This window comes from Chenopodium album, chromosome 7 (genome assembly GCF_948465745.1).
Source record: "Chenopodium album chromosome 7, dcCheAlbu1.1, whole genome shotgun sequence".
Lineage (NCBI taxonomy): Eukaryota > Viridiplantae > Streptophyta > Magnoliopsida > Caryophyllales > Amaranthaceae > Chenopodium > Chenopodium album.
Genome location: NC_137840.1, coordinates 75,891,375 through 75,912,197, shown reverse-complemented (window position 1 = coordinate 75,912,197; position 20,823 = coordinate 75,891,375). Strand labels below are relative to the sequence as shown.

The 20,823-nt window shown below is 35.7% G+C and overlaps 3 protein-coding genes across 5 annotated transcripts; all 3 read left to right on the top strand.

Annotated features, from left to right (window-relative positions):
* Positions 1-961: 961 nt before the first annotated feature.
* Positions 962-13,701, top strand: LOC145639659 (histone-lysine N-methyltransferase ATX3-like). 3 transcript variants are annotated; one of them, XM_081690964.1, is made up of 23 exons: positions 962-2,305; positions 2,443-2,498; positions 2,890-3,088; positions 3,570-3,683; positions 3,819-3,887; positions 3,987-4,055; positions 4,152-4,246; positions 4,437-4,511; positions 4,620-4,755; positions 5,616-5,688; positions 5,823-5,922; positions 6,020-6,144; positions 7,546-7,691; positions 7,921-8,025; positions 8,866-8,930; positions 10,074-10,293; positions 10,476-10,562; positions 10,705-10,761; positions 10,836-10,925; positions 11,850-11,936; positions 12,522-12,596; positions 13,005-13,105; positions 13,231-13,701. In XM_081690964.1, the coding sequence occupies exons 1-23, from the start codon at positions 1,442-1,444 to the stop codon at positions 13,319-13,321; spliced, it is 3,099 nt and encodes a 1,032-aa protein (XP_081547090.1). In that variant the 5' UTR covers positions 962-1,441; the 3' UTR covers positions 13,322-13,701. The 3 variants fall into 3 exon arrangements, 2 of the variants coding, with proteins under 2 accessions (XP_081547090.1, XP_081547092.1); XR_014114925.1 differs by lacking the exons at positions 13,005-13,105; positions 13,231-13,701 and having other exon boundaries at positions 10,843-10,925; XM_081690966.1 differs by lacking the exons at positions 5,823-5,922; positions 6,020-6,144.
* A 707-nt stretch (positions 13,702-14,408) lies between these two features.
* On the top strand, positions 14,409-17,753 carry LOC145638611 (putative F-box protein At3g61730). The gene is made up of 8 exons (XM_081689598.1): positions 14,409-14,729; positions 16,111-16,310; positions 16,434-16,478; positions 16,666-16,833; positions 16,922-16,969; positions 17,079-17,249; positions 17,429-17,536; positions 17,671-17,753. Exons 1-8 carry the CDS (start codon positions 14,638-14,640, stop codon positions 17,751-17,753), a joined length of 915 nt encoding a protein of 304 aa, XP_081545724.1. The 5' UTR covers positions 14,409-14,637.
* An 861-nt stretch (positions 17,754-18,614) lies between these two features.
* LOC145639660 (putative RING-H2 finger protein ATL21A) lies at positions 18,615-20,679 on the top strand. Its single transcript, XM_081690967.1, has 2 exons — positions 18,615-19,435; positions 20,169-20,679. The coding sequence occupies exons 1-2, from the start codon at positions 18,748-18,750 to the stop codon at positions 20,618-20,620; spliced, it is 1,140 nt and encodes a 379-aa protein (XP_081547093.1). The 5' UTR covers positions 18,615-18,747; the 3' UTR covers positions 20,621-20,679.
* The last annotated feature ends 144 nt before the right edge of the window (positions 20,680-20,823 follow it).

The following is a 20,823-nucleotide window of genomic DNA, read 5'->3' as shown; positions in this document are numbered from 1 at the left end:
ATTTGAGCTTAAATCCGAAAAAAGATTAATATAACAGTCCACAACGCTTTTATTTTTATTCCCTTGTGTTTGAATTTGGAAATAATACCTTAGGAAATCTACAATTATATGGAGTTTTTGCATAGTGTAGAAATATTTAAACACTTTATTTGAAGAGATGAGGGATAGCTTACCTAAGTAGGATGATGAAGGTGTTTGGTAAAGAGTTTTAATGAGACGAAAAATTAGCTTATTTGACTAATGTCAAAGATTGATTATTACGATAAAGTAATTAAGGTGTTTGCCCGTGAGCTAATTAAAAGAGGTTATTCCATCAAATAAGCGGCTTTGATAAGCCTTTTCACTAGTCAGATTGAGAGTAACCCTTTAACCCCTTAATGGATAAATTTAAAAGTTTTAATTTGTCATCGGTTTGAATTTTATTTTAATATGTAATTTCTTATACATTCATGATTACCTACTATGAAAAACTAATATGATTGATCCTATACATTATAGGTTTTTATAAGATAAAATTTATTATTAAAAAACTAATAATTTTTGTAATATAAAGTTTCTCAAAAAAAAAATTGTAATATAAAGGATAATTTTATTCTGTTATACAATAAATTAACGTATACCTATCTTTCCGTCTTAATGGAGAATTTCACTGTATCTAAAAATTAAAAAAAGGACACAAAAAGGCCAAAGCCTTGAAGCCCCAAAAGAACCCGAAACTTGTCAACCAAGCCAACCCATGTCAAAAAGCAGGCAACCGACCCACCCGAATAAAATATCCAGTCCTATCCACAAATTTGGAGTTTCGAATTTCATATTTTCCCCCACTCTATATATTTTGGAGCCAAACAGCCCCTAAAACCCTCGCGCCCCAATTATAATAATTACTCGTATTAATAAACCTTATTAATTCCTAAATTAACCAATTCGTATAAAACCTCCTAAATAAAATACAACACTCGTTTGTTTCTCCTGCTTCCCATTTTATCCGCCTCAACCACTCAGATCTTCTCTCTTTCTTTCTTCCTTTCCCTGTTTTTCTTTCACAGTTATCTTTCTCTCTCCTCCAATTCACTTTTCCGGTATTCTAATTCTTCCTCAATTTCCACACTTTCAATTTGATTTGCTTCTTTTTCAAATCTCAAAACAATTATTTCATCTAATTTTCCCCCTAATTTCCTAATTATCCGATTTTATTGGAAAGTTTCAGAATTCAATTGCATGCTTTTGGCCGGTTTTTGTGGATTGATTTGGTGATTTTATTTAGGGTTTCTATTTGGAATTTAACGTTTTTCCGCAGTATTTGAGCAATTGGAAAAGTGTGGGTTGTTGTTGTTGATAATATTAACGATTTTGGGATTCTCCGAGGTTTTTGGTGGGAGAAATTAGGGTTTTTGGAGTTGAATCCTAATTTAATTTGAATTTCGATGAGTTTTGAGGAGAGATGATTGTCAAACAGCTGTCAAATTCGGAAATGCCAGATCTGAAACGATGTGATTTTGATGATTCTGCAGTTGTAGAAGATGATTACAGCGTTTCTGTGCCTCCTAAGAAGCGAAAAATTGCTGCACATTGTTATTCTTCGAATAATGGGGTAGCTGAGTTTGAGAATGATGCACCAATGAGCTCATCTTTTACCGAGGGTTCATCACTTGGTGAAGAAACTGAGTCTGATTCAAGGTATAACAAAGTGTACTCTCGAAAAACGTCGAGAGGCCGGGTTCCGGTATTGCCTTCGAGGTTTAATGACTCTGTTGTTGGATCAAAGAAGGATAGTAAGTCTAAATTTGCTGATATTGAGTCAGGTTTGCACGAAATTTATTTTAAAAGACGAGATAATAAGAAGAATAAGCCCGAAAGCTCGAATTTCAGTACATATTTGGTTAAAAAAGAGTTCAAAGAGGAGAAATTAAACTTGCCAAGTTATAAGTATCATCCCTATTGCCAGGACAATGAAGAAGATGGGATGATGGATGATTTTGTGTACAGTAAACCTTCAATAAATATGTGGAATTCGTCGTCATTTGTATCGAATAATGAGTATGTGCCCGTGGCTCGATCACATTCGAGTGAGAAGGGTGCAGGGAGAGGGGCGAGGGTGAAGTCGAAACAGAAGAAAGTGGCCTATGGACCTGAGGACTTTGCTTTGGGTGATATAGTGTGGGCAAAATCGGGGAAGAGGTATCCTGCGTGGCCTGCTATTGTAATTGATCCAATGTTGCAAGCACCGGAGGCGGTTTTGAGTTCGTGTATTCCAGGTGCTACTTGTGTCATGTACTTTGGTTATTCCAAGAATGGGAAACAAAGGGTGAGCTTCTTCTTTACCTTATAACAAGAACTGTAATATGCATTTCTGTAGATTTTTGTATTTCGAATTATTGCATAGTTGAATAATTGCTTAGCTTTCTAAACTCTTGTTTGATGTTGATTGTTGATGATGAGCAGGATTATTCATGGGTTAAAGGAGGAATGATTTTCCCATTTATCGATTACCTAGACAAGTAAGCTTTATTTTTGACCTTGTTTACGTTGATACTAGTTAAATGCATGTTTATTGGACTGTTTGGGTTCAACTGATTGCTATACTGAGAAGATGGCTGTTGTTTCGTAAATTCATGTACAAGTTGTATGTTGTGTTTTATGTTTAGTCGTAGGGGCACATTGGCTTAGTGTGTAGTCACAAACCCAACTTTGCATCAATTTGATTTTGATCTGTTTAGAGGTTATTATAAATTTAAAACGACTTTCAAAGGTGGTTATTGTTTAAATTACACAATGATTATAATGGCATTAATTTAAGGATATTGAAGACTTCTATTGGACTTGATCAGTCACTTTTAATTGCCGTATGACTCAACAAGGTTCACTGTGTTTTTCATGGTATATATCCAGATTTCAGGGGCAGACTGATTTGCATAAGTGCAAGCCCAGTGATTTCAGAATGGCCATTGAGGAGGCCCTTTTGGCCGAGCAAGGGTTTACAGACGAGCAGTTAGGAATGGTAAAACCATCTCTTTATGATGTCAATCCTCAGGGCTTTCACGAGACTACTGGTTCCAACCAGTTGCAAGAATGCCTTTCTCAACACCAGGCATGTTCTTCTAAACACCCTCTTTTGCTCAATTTTGAAATAAGTTTTAGTTTTGAGAAAGAGTGAATGTTGATGTGGCTGTTTATGTAGCACTTGGTTATAGTTTGCATTCTGACAAGTCTTTGCTTCTAAGTTATCCGTTAAATACTAAAACTCTCATCCTAAAGTATAAGTTCCATGAAATATGTGCAGAGTACTTGTTAAAAAGTCTGTTGACAGCTAGTGTAGAATTTGTACAGGCTGCATTGCATGCAAGGCTGTCAAAGATTATGTCCATTTTGATTCCTATTTTGCTTATACTTTCTGCTATGCTGCATTGTGCATATTAATACATGAAAATTTGTAAGTTGGATGTGTTCTCGTGTCTTTTAACCACCTTTTTCCTAATGAAAGAGAAGAGTTTGATGCTCATGAAATTTTGTTTGCACTCTTGCTTAATATGCTTCCCTTTTTTTTTTTCCTTTAAAAAATTGTTGTTCAGGATATTCATGACAAGAAGAGAGATACGCGCCCTTGCAGTGGATGTGGATTGGTTCTTTCGTACAAATCCTTTGCCTCTCATGAAGGGCGGCCGTTGTGTAAACATTGTGTCAAGGTTTAATTTTGGAACTGGGCCTTTTTGCTTCATTGAAAATGTTATATTTATTAAAGATTGTTATTTTTTTGCTGTTAAATATCAAAGCCTGTAATTGATTTTTAAAGACCGAGCTAACATACCCTTATGGTGCAGTTACTGAAGTCAAAGCAGTATTGTGGTGTGTGCAAGAAAATCTGGCACCACTCTGATGGTGGAAGCTGGGTGAGGCTCTGCAATTCTGATTAGATACATGATGCTTTCCCCCCCCCCCCCTCCCATTAGATGCACTTGAGATGGCACTAAGCTTTGTTTCTCGCATAGGTTTGCTGTGATGGCTGTGATGTTTGGGTGCATGCTGAGTGTGCTGAAATCTGTGGTAAAAATCTCAAGGTTGGTTCACTCTTTGTTTTTGTTGTATTGACAAGACCTGGTGCTTGTAAAGACTGTTCTTAGAGGATTTATTTGTACATTCTGTTTCTATCTAAGGATTTGGAAGATGCGGAATATTACTGCCCTGATTGCAAGCCAAAGTTTGCATTTGAGCCATCATACTCTGTAGCTCTACCTGAAGTCAAGCCAAAGTACGTGTTTACTTCTGTTTGTTGTTACTGTACTTTCATTGTTATCATCATTATTAATATTGTTATAATAATTTATTATAGATTTATAGTAAATACTTTAATTATTATTACTATTATTGTTGTTTCTGGCATTTATACAACTTATTTTGAGATCAAACAATTTGGTAAGAGTTACTATTGTATGATACAGACAACCTGTGCCATCCGATGAGGTAACTGTTGTGTGCAATGGTATGGAAGCATCATATATCCGAAGCCTTCACTTGTAAGTCCTGAAGGTTACAAAAATTATATATTATGCTCTTTTAAACTCTTTTTTTACAGTTTGCAAACAATCTGTGATTAATTTGATTACCTGTGCTCTTCTTTTTAGGGTTGTGTGTAAGTGTGGTAAATGTGGGACAAGGAAGCAGTCATTAAGTGAATGGGAAAAGCACACTGGTTGTAGAGCCAAGAAATGGAAACATAGCGTCAAAGTCAAAGGCTCAATGATCCCCTTGCATCAGTGGGTAAGGCAGTCCTTTCTGCTTTAATTTGAATCTGTCAAAAGAACATTATGATTATCTTGGATTTAGCTAGCATAGTTGTGTCATGCAATCAGTATCACTTGCCCCTGTGTTTTATTTTTATTATGTGTTACCAATTTAATGATCTTTGTATGTGTGTAATTTGTTTCTGCACATTCAAGTATGCCATAATAAGCAAATGTTGTTGGTTTTCAACTGTATCTTTTTGGTACTCATTCTGACAGTGCATTAAGGTGATGAATTTATGCGTAGCAGTTAACTTCTGGTGTTTGGTTTAGGCATTTCTAGCTCCTCCACACCCCCCCCTCCCCCCCCCCCCCCCAAACAAAAAAGGAAAAAGACAGCAGTATTGTACTTGTATGTTGTATCTGTTCTGCTTTTTCCAGGGCTTCAAAGTTTAGTGCATTTTAGTCTACTCATAAACTAAAGCAAATGATTTGGATGTCACATGCTTTTATGGAACGGACTGTCCTTGTTTCTTTATTTTATAATCTGTTGGATTTCATAGTTAGAGCAATTGTCGTATCATATCGTTTCTATTCAGATATCGCTATGTTAGTGGGGGGAGAATATGTTGAATGTATGTCGTACTTTTATTCTGTTGGATGCAAAATTTTCAAGATTTTATCTTTCTCATTGTACATTTTTATCCTTAAAATTGTGTGTGCATGCGGTAAGGCTTTGGCCTGTGGCATTACTGCATTAGTGTTTCTTTGCATTTTTACTGAAGAACCAAAGAACCATAAAAGATGCTGTATTAGCAAAGGGTTATCTTTTCTTTAAAGGGTTGTCACCTGTTGAAGGTTGAACTGCATTAACACTGGCACCTGTTCTTTCCCCAGCTCACAGATTCTGGAGCAAGTGTGTGTGATAATCAGAAGCTGGATCGGTCAAAGCTATTTGGCTTGTTGAAAGGTGAGGCTCTTACTTTGACTAGGAAATTTTCTTAACAAACATATGCATTGATTTCATATTACGGCATTATGCCTCATTGCTTCTATGGCACTATCTGCTCTTCAATGAGGCTTATGTGCTGTTCTTTTGCCTAGAAATATATGAACCAGTATATGCGAAATGGACAACCGAACGATGTGCTGTATGTCGCTGGGTTGAAGACTGGGACTACAATAAGATAATTATTTGCAACAGGTGGGTGTTATATTTATACCCTACTTAGGTTACATATGATCTTGCCGCTCAAATCCTGTTTAGCTATTAAAATGTAATATTTTCCACTGTTGGTCAGGTGTCAAATAGCTGTTCATCAAGAATGTTATGGAGCCAGAAATGTTCAAGATTTCACATCTTGGGTCTGCAGAGCTTGTGAAATTCCTGACGTGAAGAGGGAATGTTGCCTTTGTCCTGTTAAAGGTATGCATTTTATTTATGGATAAGGCAAGGAAGAAGTATCTGCTCATGAATATCATTAACTTAGAGAAGGCTCATGACAATGTGCCCAAAGATGTGCTTTGTTGGATAATGTCGAGATGGGGAAATCCTTTTAATTATACTTAGTTAGCAATATAGATGTGAAAACCAATATACAGGTTTTTGGAGGGATAATGAAGGAGTCCCTATCATGATTGGTTTACACGAGGGATCTGCATTGATTCCTTAAATTCCTTTTTTATTCCAAAAATATTAGATGAATTAACTTGGTCAAACCAAGCCGAGATACTATCTTGTATGTTGTTTGCAGATGATATTATATTGATTGTCCCAGTGGACGAGTTTACAGGTGGGTTTAATTAGAGCGTTGGAGGCAAAATTAAAAATTTTGAGGGCTTAGTTTAAGTCAGAACAAAGCTAACTACGTTCATGGAGTGCTTGTTTAGTACCAAGACAAAGTCAAACGAGCATGTAGGAACATTGGATGGTAAGGACTTGCCTAAGAATAAGTGTTTAATCACCTTGGATTGATTGTACAAAAGTAGGGTGATGTGTAATTTTAAGTGTGACTCAGGTGCTATAGCTGGGGACAACAACTAGGGTGATGTGTGATTTTAAGTTAAAGGGAAAATTGGATGTGGAAGTTATAAGACCAGCATTGGTATATAGAACAGATTGTTGGGCATTTAGGATGGATTATATTAGAAAGATGAGTGTAGCAAAGATGCATATGATGAGATGGATGTGTGTGAACACCTTAAGAAGTAGAATAGGAATGAAGACGCACCCTTGGAGATATAATCTTGGTTCATTTAGCAGACCTCATTGGCTATCTTGATGAATTCCTCTTTTCTTTCTTTTTTTTCTTTTTTTTCTTTTTTTTTTTTTTTTTAATATTTTTTTTTATAATTTTTTTAACACTTTGGGAAATATTTTGTAGGTTTTCTTATCTGGTCCTTGTGTAAATGTACATTCTGTGGTCTAGATGGAGGATATATGTGTAACAGGGATTAATGTTTTGCTTCCTTTTATACCTTACAAAATTTGGAGGAGGTCACAACTTGAATTTAAGTTATGGTCTGGAACTCTTGATGGAAAAAGTATTATAGACTGCCTAACTCATCTAAAATGGCTCAGTCAGCTACCCTAGCTACTCTTATACATACATTTATCATATACGAAAGCAATATTTTTGTTAGCAATATGGATAATAATGTTTTCTGTAGTCAAGAAGATCTCTTATAAAATTTTCTATTTCATTTTATTATATATGTGCATCCAATGTGCGTTTGTCCTGCTTTTCAATGTTGTATGTGTTTTATTAAATTATTAACTTGCAGAGCCCTGACACTTTAATCTCTTTCTTGGCTTTCTTTTCTATAGGAGGTGCTCTGAAGCCTACTGAAATTGACACATTATGGGTTCATGTCACATGTGCTTGGTTTCAACCTGAAGTTGCTTTCCTAGATGATGAAAATATGGAACCAGCAATGGGGATTTTGAGGCTTCCTACAAATTCATTTATGAAGGTATTATTTTCTCCTATTTCTTTCCCTTAACCTTCTATTATTTTTAATTTATTATATATTTGATTTTATTTTTTATTCAAATGATAAATATGTGTATCTAAACGCTCTTTATGTTTTGGCTTGAGGCTTCAATTTTTTTTTTTTTTGTTTAATCGTAATAGCCAATATTGTAGATTTGTATATTGGTGAATTGTATGCGTTTAACTACATGCCTTTTGGTTATTGGCAGAAATGCGTAATATGTAAGCAGATTCATGGATCTTGCATTCAGTGTTGCAAATGTCCTACCTATTATCACGCAACATGTGCAGCAAGAGCTGGATATTGCATGGAAGTAAGTTTGTATCTGATTATTTTATGTTTGGTGAGGAATTGTGTACTAAAATTTGTTGACTGAATCTATTAATTGATTTGGAAAAGGGAATTGATGAATTGAATGATGGTTGAGTTTTTTCTCCTACCAGTCTCTGGAGCACCAAGCTCCACATTCATAAATGGAGGCTGCTGAAATTTGCAAATTTGTGTGATTGATAGGATTTTTTTGCAAATCAGTGATTGCATGTTTACTTTTGTGTTTCCTTAGAGATATAGTTCTCATAATATTAGTTTCTTGAAATTTGCAAATCCCTCCCTTTCCCCTAAATATTTTTGGTTTCCTTTATCTGTACCACTCGTCCTTATTCTCATTTTGATTTAATGTACTAAGGAAATTTGTTCCTAACTGAATTTTTATCTAAATTCTCTCATCATGACATCAATTTCTTTCTTATTCCCACCAGAACACCCCACCAAGTCTTATCTGCATTTATTTAGAATTATTTTCATTTTTCTAAGACAGCAACGAAGTACTTCGTATAAGATACTTGTACTTTATAGGATTAGGGAGCAAGGATGTGTGTTTTTGTGATGATGGTAGCTTATTTTGAGCTTCTTGACTTGTGCAATGCTGAGTCCTGTATACTTTGCTTTGCTGATCATCCATATTGGTAGTAAGCAGCTATCTGCTGTATAGCAGAGTTTCTGTGCCAAGTAATTGTTTAGGCTTATATAGTTAAGGACTAATTTATGAAGTTCCATTGTGTGTTCCTGTACCTGTAGACTGTTTTTAGTCTGTGTATAGTGGATTAGACTCAAACAGCTTACTCATTTGCATCCTTACAAATTTGTCTTGCAGTTACACTGTATGGAGAAGAAAGGAGTACAAGTAACAAGAAAGGCATCATACTGCGCTTTTCATAGGTAACATATGTGCTTCCTCTCTCTGCCTTTTCATCTATTTAGCTAAAGTAAATGATTCCTTGTATCCTATGTCATGCTGTCACCTCTAGCATGTTGATTGTATATTTCTTTCTAGATTTCCTGGGGAATGAAGTTGGGTTTTTAGTCTTGATGAACAGTTGCCAGGTATCGAATAATATAATTTGTTTTCTGTATTTTTAAAGGGGAGGGTTGAATGGTTTTTAGGCTTTTAAGTAATTGATAATGTTCAAGTATATAAGCAATTGTCTTGTTTACTGTTTATATGTCATATTTTTTTATTTTTATTTTTATTTTTTATAGTTGGGGTTGCTATCTGTCGCTTACCATTGATATGCTCCTCTATTACCACGAGTATATGTTTTATCCTTTATTCTGGCCAATCATTCTTAAACCAAATAACTAAACAAGCCAGAAATTCAGTTCTATTTTCTTAAATATCGATTGTAAGATACAATGGTCGATGTGTTTGCATCAATGTTATATGGGATTTGGAGAAGTTTGAGGGTGCTTTTGCTCTCTTTAGCTAATTTGCGACTCCTTTTCAGTTTTCTGTCTCTAGTCTCTTCTTGAATGTATCGCCTGATGGTTTACTGGGGATTCCTTTTCCGTTTTTTTGTCTCAACTTAGTAGGGGAAGCATTTTATTTTGTGGAGGGTGTTGGTAAATATTTGTTTTATAGCAAGAAGGTTACAAGATCAAATGAGTGTCATAGAGCGTAGCATTTCTTTCTTCTCAGAGTCTAGCTTGGATCTACATACATTTTAGGGACTTGGGGTCTGTTTGAAACTTTGAAATGTGAATAAAAAGGTTTCAGGGTGCTATACTGATATAAAATATTTTTGGATTGTTTGAAGTTTTATTTGCATGTAGTATTAATTTTTTCATTTCAGGCTTGTCTTCTCTCTCTTTGACTCTTTGTTCCTATCAATATGTGTTCATACGAAACATTTTAATGCCAACAGTTGTGTACTTGGGAAATTTTATCTTGGAAACATTCTGTAGGGTATCCAGATCCGTCATCCTTCCCTCTGAACCCCAGTTTTTGATTGATCCAAAGTGGCTTATACCTGAAAAACTTCAATGTTATTACTGTTGCTGACTTGTTGGGTGTATCTGATTCAGGAACCCTAATCCAGATGCTGTCCTAGTTGTGCAAACACCAGAAAGGCCTTTTTTGTCTTCCGGAATGTTGCTTCAAGACCATAATCAAGGAAGAAACTTCAAAGGTTCAAGGCTCATTTCTAAAAGAGTTGAACTTCCTGACCCATTGCCTTCAAACTCAGAGCAATTTGACCCCCTGTCTTCTGCAAGATGCCGGTTATATTCGAGGTCCAAGAATAAGGTATTCTTGTCTTGCTTGTTGTATTTCCTGGTATATTGGTTTGTTTGTCACTGGTTCAAGTATATTTATTGTGGCTTTTCTACAGTATTACTGAATATGTTACAATTACTGAGGTCACCTCTATCATTATCATATGTGCTCGCTCTTGCTCATTTATCATATTATCTTTTTTTTTCTTCCAGAAAGCAGGTGAAGAGCCAATATTCCATCGGTTAATGGGGCCAATTCATCATGATATAACTAAGATTGACAATATGAATTCTTTCAAGGTAATTTTATGCTCTCTGCTGGGTGCTGGCCCATGGTTATGGTACATATTTTCACTTATGCTTTAGTATTGTGATTAAAGGAAATTTTTGGTCTACATAACTAGTTTGATGAAAGTCTATGTTTTTTAAATATGCTCTACAGGAGGGTAACAATTCAAAACAGTTCTCTTCTTTCAAGGAGCGCCTTCGTCAATTGCAGGCAAGCTTCTCTTCTCTACCTTTTATTGTTAGCGCTTATGTTTGGATGTCTTAATAATAATTTCAATGGAACAGAGTACAGAGAATCAGAGGGTTTGTTTTGGCAAATCTGGAATTCATGGATGGGGTCTTTTTGCACGTCGGAGTATTCAAGAAGGAGAAATGGTATTGTGATGATAATTATTATATATTCTCATGTACACTTCTTTTCTTAATTTTAGAACCCCTCTTACTGTATTGTCTGGAACAATTTTGGGGATTATTGATGGATGTGACTGGGACATAATTGGGCAGGCCTAGACCTATGTGTGGGCTTCTTTTTATTTATATATTTTATGTTAACCACTCTGCATTATAAGTTTTCATTTCAATGAGTCCAAATCCAGAAGTATAGTTATACTCCTCAATTTGCAAATGAAGATAAATATATGTGGAATTTAGCTGGAGGTGTTAAATGGGTCAGTTTGGGTTAGGTTTGTTAAGGGATCATGTATGGGTTAGGTTTGTTAAGAATTTACGTGGTTTGGGTTGGTCAACAGCTTAGGTCATTTTTGGGTCTATTGTCAATTAGCTTGTTATGAAAATAGATCAATTCCAATTATATTTCTTTGGATTGGGTCAGATATGGTGTTGGTGTCAAGTTCAGATAAACCCAAACTGATTATTTAATAGAATTGAGTTTGGAAATGACTGTAATTAGGTAGTGCTATTGATGGAGAACAGGAGATGGAGAAAGCAATTGGGGAGCTAGTAAGAGTGGGGTTATATGAACTTTGAATACTTAGGTTGTGCTAGTTCAAAGGGGGGCTAGGTCATGGCCATGGCTGCTAGGCTATGACTTTCTTCACATAAAATATTTGATTCCTGACTTGGGAGTCAATTTATCTTTTACTTGATAAATGGCTAGACTGCCCTGGGGTCAGGCTTTGATGAACCAAAAAATAGGCTCGGTTCTGAGGTGTTGGGTCTGAACTGTCCGGTTGGCCTTTTCATACTGGAGAACTGGACTGTTGAGGAGAAGGATTTTTATGTTCTTTATATAAGATAAAGTTTTAAAAGTGTTGGCTGATTGAGAAACTTGTTTTTCAGGTCCTTGAGTATCGTGGTGAACAGGTGAGGCGCAGTGTTGCTGACTTACGAGAGGCACAATATCGCCGAAGTGGAAAAGATTGTTATGTAAGTGAAAGGCGTTTTTATCAGTTTTTCCTGCTCTTGCTGTTTGATATCAGCTCAGCTGTATTACATAAGCCGATGTGTGGAATCAGCATAGGGGCTATATCTGTTGTCTTGTCCTTGGCTTATATAGCAAATGAGCCTGTAAAGTGATACCTTTTGCTTTTAGTTCATGCAAGGATTAAGTGAATAGCAAAGAGTGCTACATGCCTTTTGTAACACAATGTTTGTGGATTACCTGCTTTTTACCTTTCGGGACCTCTGGTTATGGCATTTAGAAAAGGCAGAAAGCTGTGTGCTATTGAAGGGCTTAAAGAGTGGCATGTTTGTATCTGTTCACTATTTGCCATAAAAATATTCTGGTACAGTTGTTGAATTGCCTGAATGATTGATTCTGTTGAGTGTGTTATACTCTTTAAATTACTGGTTGCTTTGGTCTCAAATGAATATTATACCTCTTACTGTAGAATATCGTGCAACATTTCTGGCCAAACATCAGTTAGCAATCAATTTCAAATTCTGTGCATTAATTTTCAATTGTATGTATTTTGCAATGGTAGGAGTAGTAATTTTCTTTTGTTTTTGCAGCTGTTTAAGATCAGTGAGGATGTAGTAATTGATGCTACAGACAAGGGAAACATTGCTCGCCTAATCAACCATTCTGTAAGTTCGTTGTCCCTTTTTTTTTTTACACTATCCTGTTGTAGTTATGCAGCTTTTCATGTTATGATTTTTTCTGATCCATATGTTTATGGAATTGGAATATAATGTTCCTATATTTGATTTAAAGGTTGCTCGCAGTTTCAGGTATTGATTGTGATAATCTTTTAACAATAACATGCATACATTATTGAACGTGGCTCTGAATTTGAAATAAACCTGAACTGTCATTTATTGTTTGTGGCTGGCTCTACTTGAAAAACAGTTGCCAAACATATATCCCTTTTTGTACGGAGCTGTGTGATTCTTCATGATTAGTTGATTTGCCCCTTCATTCCTTTATTAGAATATTTGTATAATCATGAATTACACAATATATTTAACCTGATGAGATCATTTTGTTTTTCACAGTGCATGCCCAACTGCTATGCTAGGATTATGAGCGTGGGTAATCAGGAAAGCCGAATTGTGCTTATTGCCAAGATTAATGTCTCTGCTGGTGATGAGCTCACGTATGCAGTTTTTCGTGATTTGACTTGTTTTGATTGTTTATTTTTGCCTTCTTACTTTCTACGGATTACTGTTTTGAGAAACTACGAGTAGAGTTCTCATTTAATAAGCTTCTTTACCTTTGCAGTTATGATTACTTGTTTGACCCTGATGAACGTGATGAGTCAAAAGTCCCTTGCCTTTGCAGAGCTCCTAACTGCCGCAAATTCATGAATTAAACACCAATATTTTTGCCATTTACAAGCTTAGAAGAAATAACAGAAGTTTTACAGGCATAGATAGAGTTAAATGAACTGACACATGTGCTGACTTATGGAAGAACCGTCACTACTAAAGTTCTAACGAAGAAGTTTGCTCATCACCCTTCTTCTTCATCTCTTGTGACAATACTATTGTAAATTTACCAAGTTGTGGCATAGATAGCTATTGATGGTGATGATTTTGTATACGAGCTCATTCTTCGAATGTAAATAGAATTATTAATTTTTTATGAGTAATATTCTTTGTAATATCCCAGACTCGTATCATATCTTGTATAAATGTGGTAATTGTACCTGAATTAATTTTGCCAGTCTAATACGGAGTATCATATTCAGTATAGGCTTCCTTTTACTCTGTTTTGCTTCATTTTCCTGTTTTTTTTTTTTTTTTTTTTTTTTTTTTTTTTTTTTTTTTTTTTTTGGTAGTCCAAAACCATTTAATCTTAACATTGATGAAGTCTGAAATGTACAAGGATAGATTGCACTTGTACAAGGATAACACTTATGAGTTCTGAAGGGGCATCTGTTTATTGTTGAAGTTGGGGTAAAAGGGTGTTCATCGGTTTTAGGTACGCAAATTGTGAAAATACTACCCATTTTCGAAATGATTACCCAAAACGGAATACGCATTGATCCATGTACCATATTGATCTTTCAGATTAGATATTGGAGTAGTTTTGGACAACCTTACATTATAAGTTGTAATTACTGGATAGCAAGAATTTACAAAGCAAATACCCACTTAGTATGGCATATTTCAATTGTTGGCATAGGCGCTGTATGTCATGATCGAACGCCATATATGCAAGGACTAGTAGTCGCAATGACACGACTTGTGCGTAATGGGCAAGTCATAGTCCATCCTAGGGTTGAGGATCCAATTTTTTTTATCCAAAATGTAGAAGGAAATTAAGAACTTTATCCAAAAGACATTCTTACCTAAACCACCCCATGGACTATATCTTAAACATTATGAATACTGTATCAAAATTGAGCATATTGCCCAATCCCAAAAAAGGGGCAAATTTTTAGAACCAAAAAAAAAAAAAAAAAAAAAAAGGGAAACGGCGTCGTTTTGATATAACGGCAATAATGAGTAAGGGTCCCACTTCCGTTAAAACAAATTCAAAAAATACGACACTTCTCTCACTCCCGCGTCTTTCTGTATAAATACATAGTTCCTTCTCAAACTTTTCACAATTCAATCACATTCATTTCATTTCAAATTTTCTCTCTCATCAAAAACTGCAAATCGCACTGCAATTCTGAAGAAAATGGGGAAACGATTGAAGAGAACTCTGCCTTTCTGCTCCTGTAGCTCTCCTCGTCTCTCTTCGTTTTTCTCTCTTCGTGCTTCTTTCGCCTGGTATCTCTCTTCACAATTGCATTTCTCTGTAATAATTTCTGTAAATTTTGAGCTTGTAATTTGTAAACATTGTTCTATTTTTCATAATTTGAAGATTGAGCTCAGATTTACGAAAATTTTATTTAGTTTTTGCGTTAAATTTGATTATAGCGAGCTGGATTTTGCGAGGGAAAAATGAGAAACTCTTACAATTGCGTTATTTTTAAGATTTTTGGTGATTTTGAGCATGTAATCGTCGATTAATTTTATGATTTGATGAACAAGCTCAATTTTCCGAATCGGAGAAGTTTAGCGTTAAATTTGAAAATCAGTAAGCTGGATTTACGATGAAATTGTTTTTTTACAAATCGGATTATCATTTCGTTTTATAGTATGATTTAGTCGTAATTTTGAGTTTCTAATCTGCAAATGCAACCTCTAATTTGAATTTGATAATTTGAGCTGGAATTAGTTGATGAAATTTGAAAATTAGCGAGCTGAATTAACGAGCGAGTTTTGATCGCATCAATTGTCAGTTCATGATTCTCATAATTTAAAATGTTTTTTCAAAATTTCAATCGATAAATATCGATCTACAAAACAATGTAGTTCAAAATTCTTAAGAATTATGCTCTGTTTTAATTGAGAAAATTCGATATCACTACCTTGTAATTCAAGTTTTGTTCCAGAATTTTAGTGAATTGATAAATCTTACTCTTATCTGAGAATTTGAATTTCATATAATATCACAGTATGTATTTCGAGCTTATTCATATATCTGTTTAGCTAGTATGAATGCTGGTACTCTGCTTCAGAAACTTTTGTGTGTGAATATGTGAAGATTGATTGAGTCAAATTTCAAATTCCAGTACAAATTTGGAGATCATACTATATATATTGAGCTATGTTATGTTTAATTACGCTTATCATGTCTAAAACACTTCGAATTTACATCTCATACATTTCGCTTTAGATTATATGCCGAATGACTAAAACTAATTTAAGCTTAATTTTACAATGTACATAAATATTGTTTGAGTGATGTTATTGCGATAAGTCATGCACATTTTAATTTTCGCTTATGATGTCGGAAGTTATTCCACTGATTTCAAAAATAACTTGTGATTGTTAAGTGACGATTTTCTTATAGTTCAGCTAACTTAACTTCATGATTTAGCTCTCACAAAGAATATGCAGTGGTTAGAATCATTGTGTGTGTAATTATCTTTTCTTAAAGCTTGATTATGTTTGTGGAATTGAACGGTTCAACAATTGATTTTTAATGTTTGATTAGCATGATTTTGTGTGAATAGACAAGGACTATTTTATTTGAAGTTTCTGTAGTTTTGAATAATGGTTACAAATTGAAATTTCTAACTGAATTTTGATTTTGTGCTCCAAGGTTTGAGGATGATGTATGGATTGAGATAGCCAAGTACCTAGATGGAAGGTCTCTAGTGATGCTTGCCACTACCTGCAAATGGTTCTACAAGACTTTATCGGAAGAATGTGTGTGGAAATTTGCCTGCTTACGCGATCTAGCAGTTCCTGATCCAGGAGATGTGTCTTTTAAGTGGAAGAAACTATACGCATCAGCTTTTGGTGAGTGACAGTTTTCTTGAATATCTGCTTGTCTTACAGTAGAAATGTAGAATGTAGCATATATACTGTCAAAATAACTGTGTGGTGTTGAAAGCCTCACCTCACCTTGCAATTTTCTTGCAGATGGGAGTCACTCTTACTTGTTTCGCCAGCAGGAGAAACACATAGGTATTCCTCTAGATTCCCATCAGTATGACATCAAGTACTAAGCATTGCATGTTGAAAATCTATTCAATAGATTATCTGGATCATGGAACAATGTTTCTTGTAGTCCATATAGAGTTGTTAATAACCTTTTAGATTGATTGAAAGTTCGACTGCTGCTTATATTTTCTCATGTTATTGGAAAATATAGATTGGATTCGGATTGGTGCATTTTTCCTAGAATCATCAGCAGCAATTGTGACAGAGAAGCTGACTAGTCCTCCCCGAAAGATCCCTCAGAAGGAGACTCTTGAACAGATGCTGCAATCTCGTGGCTTATGTGTGCTCACCAATATCAAAACTGGAATCTGGATTGCTGGTACATCAAACTCTTTTCAGGCCATGTATATTGCTTCCTAAATAATGCTTCCAAATGTGCTAATCCTTGGTCTTACCCAACTTCCCAGATCTGCAGCTCGTACGTTGCCCAGTCTGTGACCTTAATACATGTGATGGTGAGCAACCCAAAAATGCTCCCATTGAACCAAAACTATAAAAATTAGTTTCTAGGTGAAGATATGTTGATAAATAGTTTGTAACCAGTTTATATTTTGGCAATTTTAGGGACAATGCAGACACTAGATGCAAGGCATTTTGAGCTTTTCATGAATGAGAGTTACCATGATGGAAGCTGGGATTACTCACAAATCGGCTCACATGAAACCAAAAAACATGTAGATGGAGCTTCTGGTGCCATATTAGACATAAAACACCTCAAAGATGCTTCCAGTGCTGGTGAGAATATGGATATTAATTAACATGTTTCAAACAATTTTGTTGTCCTGCATAATTGTACCTATATTGAGGCATTTTTCGAAGATTAAGCAAAAGACAACAAAACACTGCAGCATAAAGTATTTTTCAATCAGCATTAGGAATTCATATATAATGAATTGAAGCTTGGCATCTTGCAGAGATTTTTAACCCCAAGTCATGGATCGGAAAGCAGAATGACTGGCAGCCAAAGGCTAAGCTCTCTCTTCATGCTGTTGCAGTCAATACAAATCTGCAGCTAAATGATGGTATTAAGTCTTTACCTTTGCATGCTCATTAGATCAGTTCATTGTTTCCTTTGTTCCTGTGATTCCCTTAAATGTCTTGACTTCCTCGGCTTGATTAATTGAAACTACAACTGCTTCCTCTTTCTGTTCTGCAGGAATAAATGTCAAATTCCATGTCATGAGAGCTGGAACTGATGGCCAAATTATGGCGATAAGAGTCTCTCAGCAGCTTCTGTAAACTCCCGCTTGGCCACGAATGGAGTACCTTGTACAATTCTTTTTAAATGCTGCTGATCAATTTCTACTTGCAGTTTTGAGGCTAATCACCACCAGCTTTACTCACCACTCATTAGCGGTGGCTTGAACGATCATAGTCAATTTATCAGCTTCCATTAAGAAGCTAGCTAGGCACTAGGTTATATATATTAGTAAACTAAACAATGAAAGATTATACTCATTATAGTCATACGTGCAATGAAATTGTGGATAGCAATTGTGTTGAGCTAAGCCGGTAAGGCAAGGCAGGAAGATTGATGTTGTGCTGTAAAACTCGAGATTACTAGAAATTTTTATGAATGCTCGCTTCTAAGATGAAGTGGCCGAGCAGTTGCTCTCCTTTCACTTGCTTGCTGCATCATACTACCATATTAGTTACATTATAGTTTAGTTCTTCCTTGAATTTTATCAAAGTTAGATATGTCTCCTAGAGATTATAGCTTTCGGCGTCAAGAGTATTTGCAACTGCCAGTACAGCAGGATGATCCAGCACCAAAAATTCTATTTTGAGAATTCAAACTGCATGGACCAGGAACATTTTTGTCAATATTCTACAATTTTGACCTTATATTTGTTTATAAGCTGCCTTCTAATTGTATCACTTTCTGTTTTTTCAATGTCCTTTCGTACGAATTGTCTTAACAGCTTATTATAGTGATATAAATACATGGTCAACATGTTCTCTAATATTGAAGATCTTTAAATATAGAAGGATCAGAATATAGATTACTCCTGCATAAGTATTTTAAAGGAGCTAATACATACAAGTTTGCACATCACCGCCATCTATATATCCATTACGCCATCACTGTATTGACTTTTACCAAAAAATTATAAATTAACTAATACTATGATTAGTTAAATACTTTGTCCTTGGCTAATTTTACTTCAATCAATATGATCCTCAAAATCTCAGAATACTTTTTATAGTTGAAAAACCTCTCAACATTCAACTGATGGGTTTCGTGCAGTTCTTTCCTTTCCTCGTCTTCCTCCTCCTTTTCATCTTGGCACCATCGGCCTATTCCTATTGCCCCATAACTACCTGCACTAACAACACCCTTACCCCTATCCGATTCCCATTCCACCTCGATGAGCAGAAGAACGAAAACTGCAGCTACCCCGGCTTCAACCTCCACTGCACAGACCGTGGTCACCCTGCTATAACTCTGCCTCATTCTGGAGAGTTCTTAGTCCGTAATATAAGATATGATGCACAGACCATGCTGATAGACGACCCAGATAGCTGTCTCCCACGGAGACTTTTACAAGGTTTCGACCCCTCTGGATCACCTTTCCAAGCTGATTTTTATGTGGACTATACATTCCTTAGCTGCCCAAGAAGCTTCACAAATGCTGATTTTCATGTAATTGACTGTCTCAGCAATTCAACAAGATCAACCATCGCGATTTCTCTCAATGATCTTACAGATGATGTGTCGAGGGCTTGTAAGATAATTAAGACTTTACCAGTTCCTGCTTCAATATCTGCAAATGGTGGATTCAGTTCTAATCTTAGTGAAGATGTCTGGATTTCCTGGCATGTACCTGATTGCCTAGCTTGTGAGGAGCGCGGAGATGTTTGTGGGTATCAGAGCAATGGCAACCAGCAAATCGGTTGTTTCAAAAGTCTCAACAATTCAGGTAAAAACACTCTTTCCCCTGATCACCCTTTTACTTAAATCGAAATCATTTCACTTTTCTTCTTTTTTGCACTTCCATATAAGAAAGAAGCTGCAGATAACAGGACAGTCACCATATGAACAAGTCGTAATGTTTTAGTTAGCTTCCGTGTTACGGTTAACTTAGGGGGAGGAATGTAATTGGTTGCTTAGGCAAAAATTCATAATGCCTGGAATAAAAGGTCCAAGATCTAAGTTTCTCACTTTACAAAAGGCAAATAACAGAAGTTGACTAAATTGGATGATTAGTTGAAGAAGGGAAGAGGTGGTTAAAATTAATATTATTCATGGTTGGTGGATGCATTATAGTGTTCTATTTGGATACTTTGACTTAAAAGGCAAAGAAACCTTTAATATTCTCAAGTTGATAATTAATCAAAGCTACTGAAAGTCCAAATATCTCCAGAAATCCCATTAATTTACCTTAAATCACAAAACAGCCGGAGATATCTGTTCCACCGCAACTTCCCTTATGGTTCCCGCGCAATGCCTTCGACAAGGCTCCTCTAAGGGTGTTGCATCAGAATTCAGAAACAATTCATTGCCGCCTTCAGAAAATTTTAACAATTAATATGTCAAAATATTTATTGAGAATATGACTGCTAGATATGATTGTAGTACTAAGCAATTGTTAAATACATCACCTAGAAGGTTGTGGCAGTCCTAGATTCTAGGAAACTAACCTCCAATTTCAGGTGATCTCGAGCAAACACACAACAGCAAAGGCCTCAAAATTTTTAGAATAATTGCCTTTTCAATTGCATTCCCAGCCATTGCATGTGCAGTTGGAGTAGGAATATTCTTATGCATGGTGGATCGGCGAGATAGAAGGATAGGGACAGGGGGAAACAGACCAGAGATAGCACAGCCTTTAGAAACTACAATGTCAATAGGGCTTGATCAAGCTACTATTGAATCGTACGCCAAGGTGGTGCTTGGAGAAAGCAGGCGAGTTCCAGGCGTCAGTGATGGGTCATGTCCTATATGCTTGTCAGACTTTAGTGTTAAGGAAACACTGAGATGCATACCTGATTGTCAGCATTGCTTCCATGCTGATTGCATTGATGAGTGGCTGAAGATGAATGGTACTTGCCCTCTCTGCCGTACTTCGCCAGAAAAGAGATCAACCAACATAGATATAGATTAGATTTTTTACTTTTTAACTGAGATACTTCAGATGATTGCAATTCCTCCCCCCCCACCCCATCTTTGGAGTACTGAGCACATGATGTACTAGAAGCGTGAAATAGCATCTTATAGACATGTACAGTATAGTTATTTAATGACCTTGTTTCACCAGTTCATTCAAAAAAAAAAAAAAAAAAAAACAACACAGTGTAATAATCTAAT

Excerpts from the sequence above, each read along its gene's own strand:
- LOC145639659 (XM_081690964.1), top strand. The coding sequence starts at position 1,442 with ATGATTGTCAAACAGCTGTCAAATTCGGAAATGCCAGATCTGAAACGA. Across the intron at positions 5,689-5,822 it reads GCTATTTGGCTTGTTGAAAG|AAATATATGAACCAGTATAT; the intron begins GTGAGGCTCTTA and ends TCTTTTGCCTAG. Across the intron at positions 12,597-13,004 it reads CTCGCCTAATCAACCATTCT|TGCATGCCCAACTGCTATGC; the intron begins GTAAGTTCGTTG and ends TGTTTTTCACAG.
- LOC145639660 (XM_081690967.1), top strand. The coding sequence starts at position 18,748 with ATGGGTTTCGTGCAGTTCTTTCCTTTCCTCGTCTTCCTCCTCCTTTTC. Across the intron at positions 19,436-20,168 it reads CAAAAGTCTCAACAATTCAG|GTGATCTCGAGCAAACACAC; the intron begins GTAAAAACACTC and ends CTCCAATTTCAG.
- LOC145638611 (XM_081689598.1), top strand. The coding sequence starts at position 14,638 with ATGGGGAAACGATTGAAGAGAACTCTGCCTTTCTGCTCCTGTAGCTCT. Across the intron at positions 16,479-16,665 it reads CCAGCAGGAGAAACACATAG|ATTGGATTCGGATTGGTGCA; the intron begins GTATTCCTCTAG and ends TGGAAAATATAG. Across the intron at positions 17,537-17,670 it reads AAATCTGCAGCTAAATGATG|GAATAAATGTCAAATTCCAT; the intron begins GTATTAAGTCTT and ends TCTGTTCTGCAG.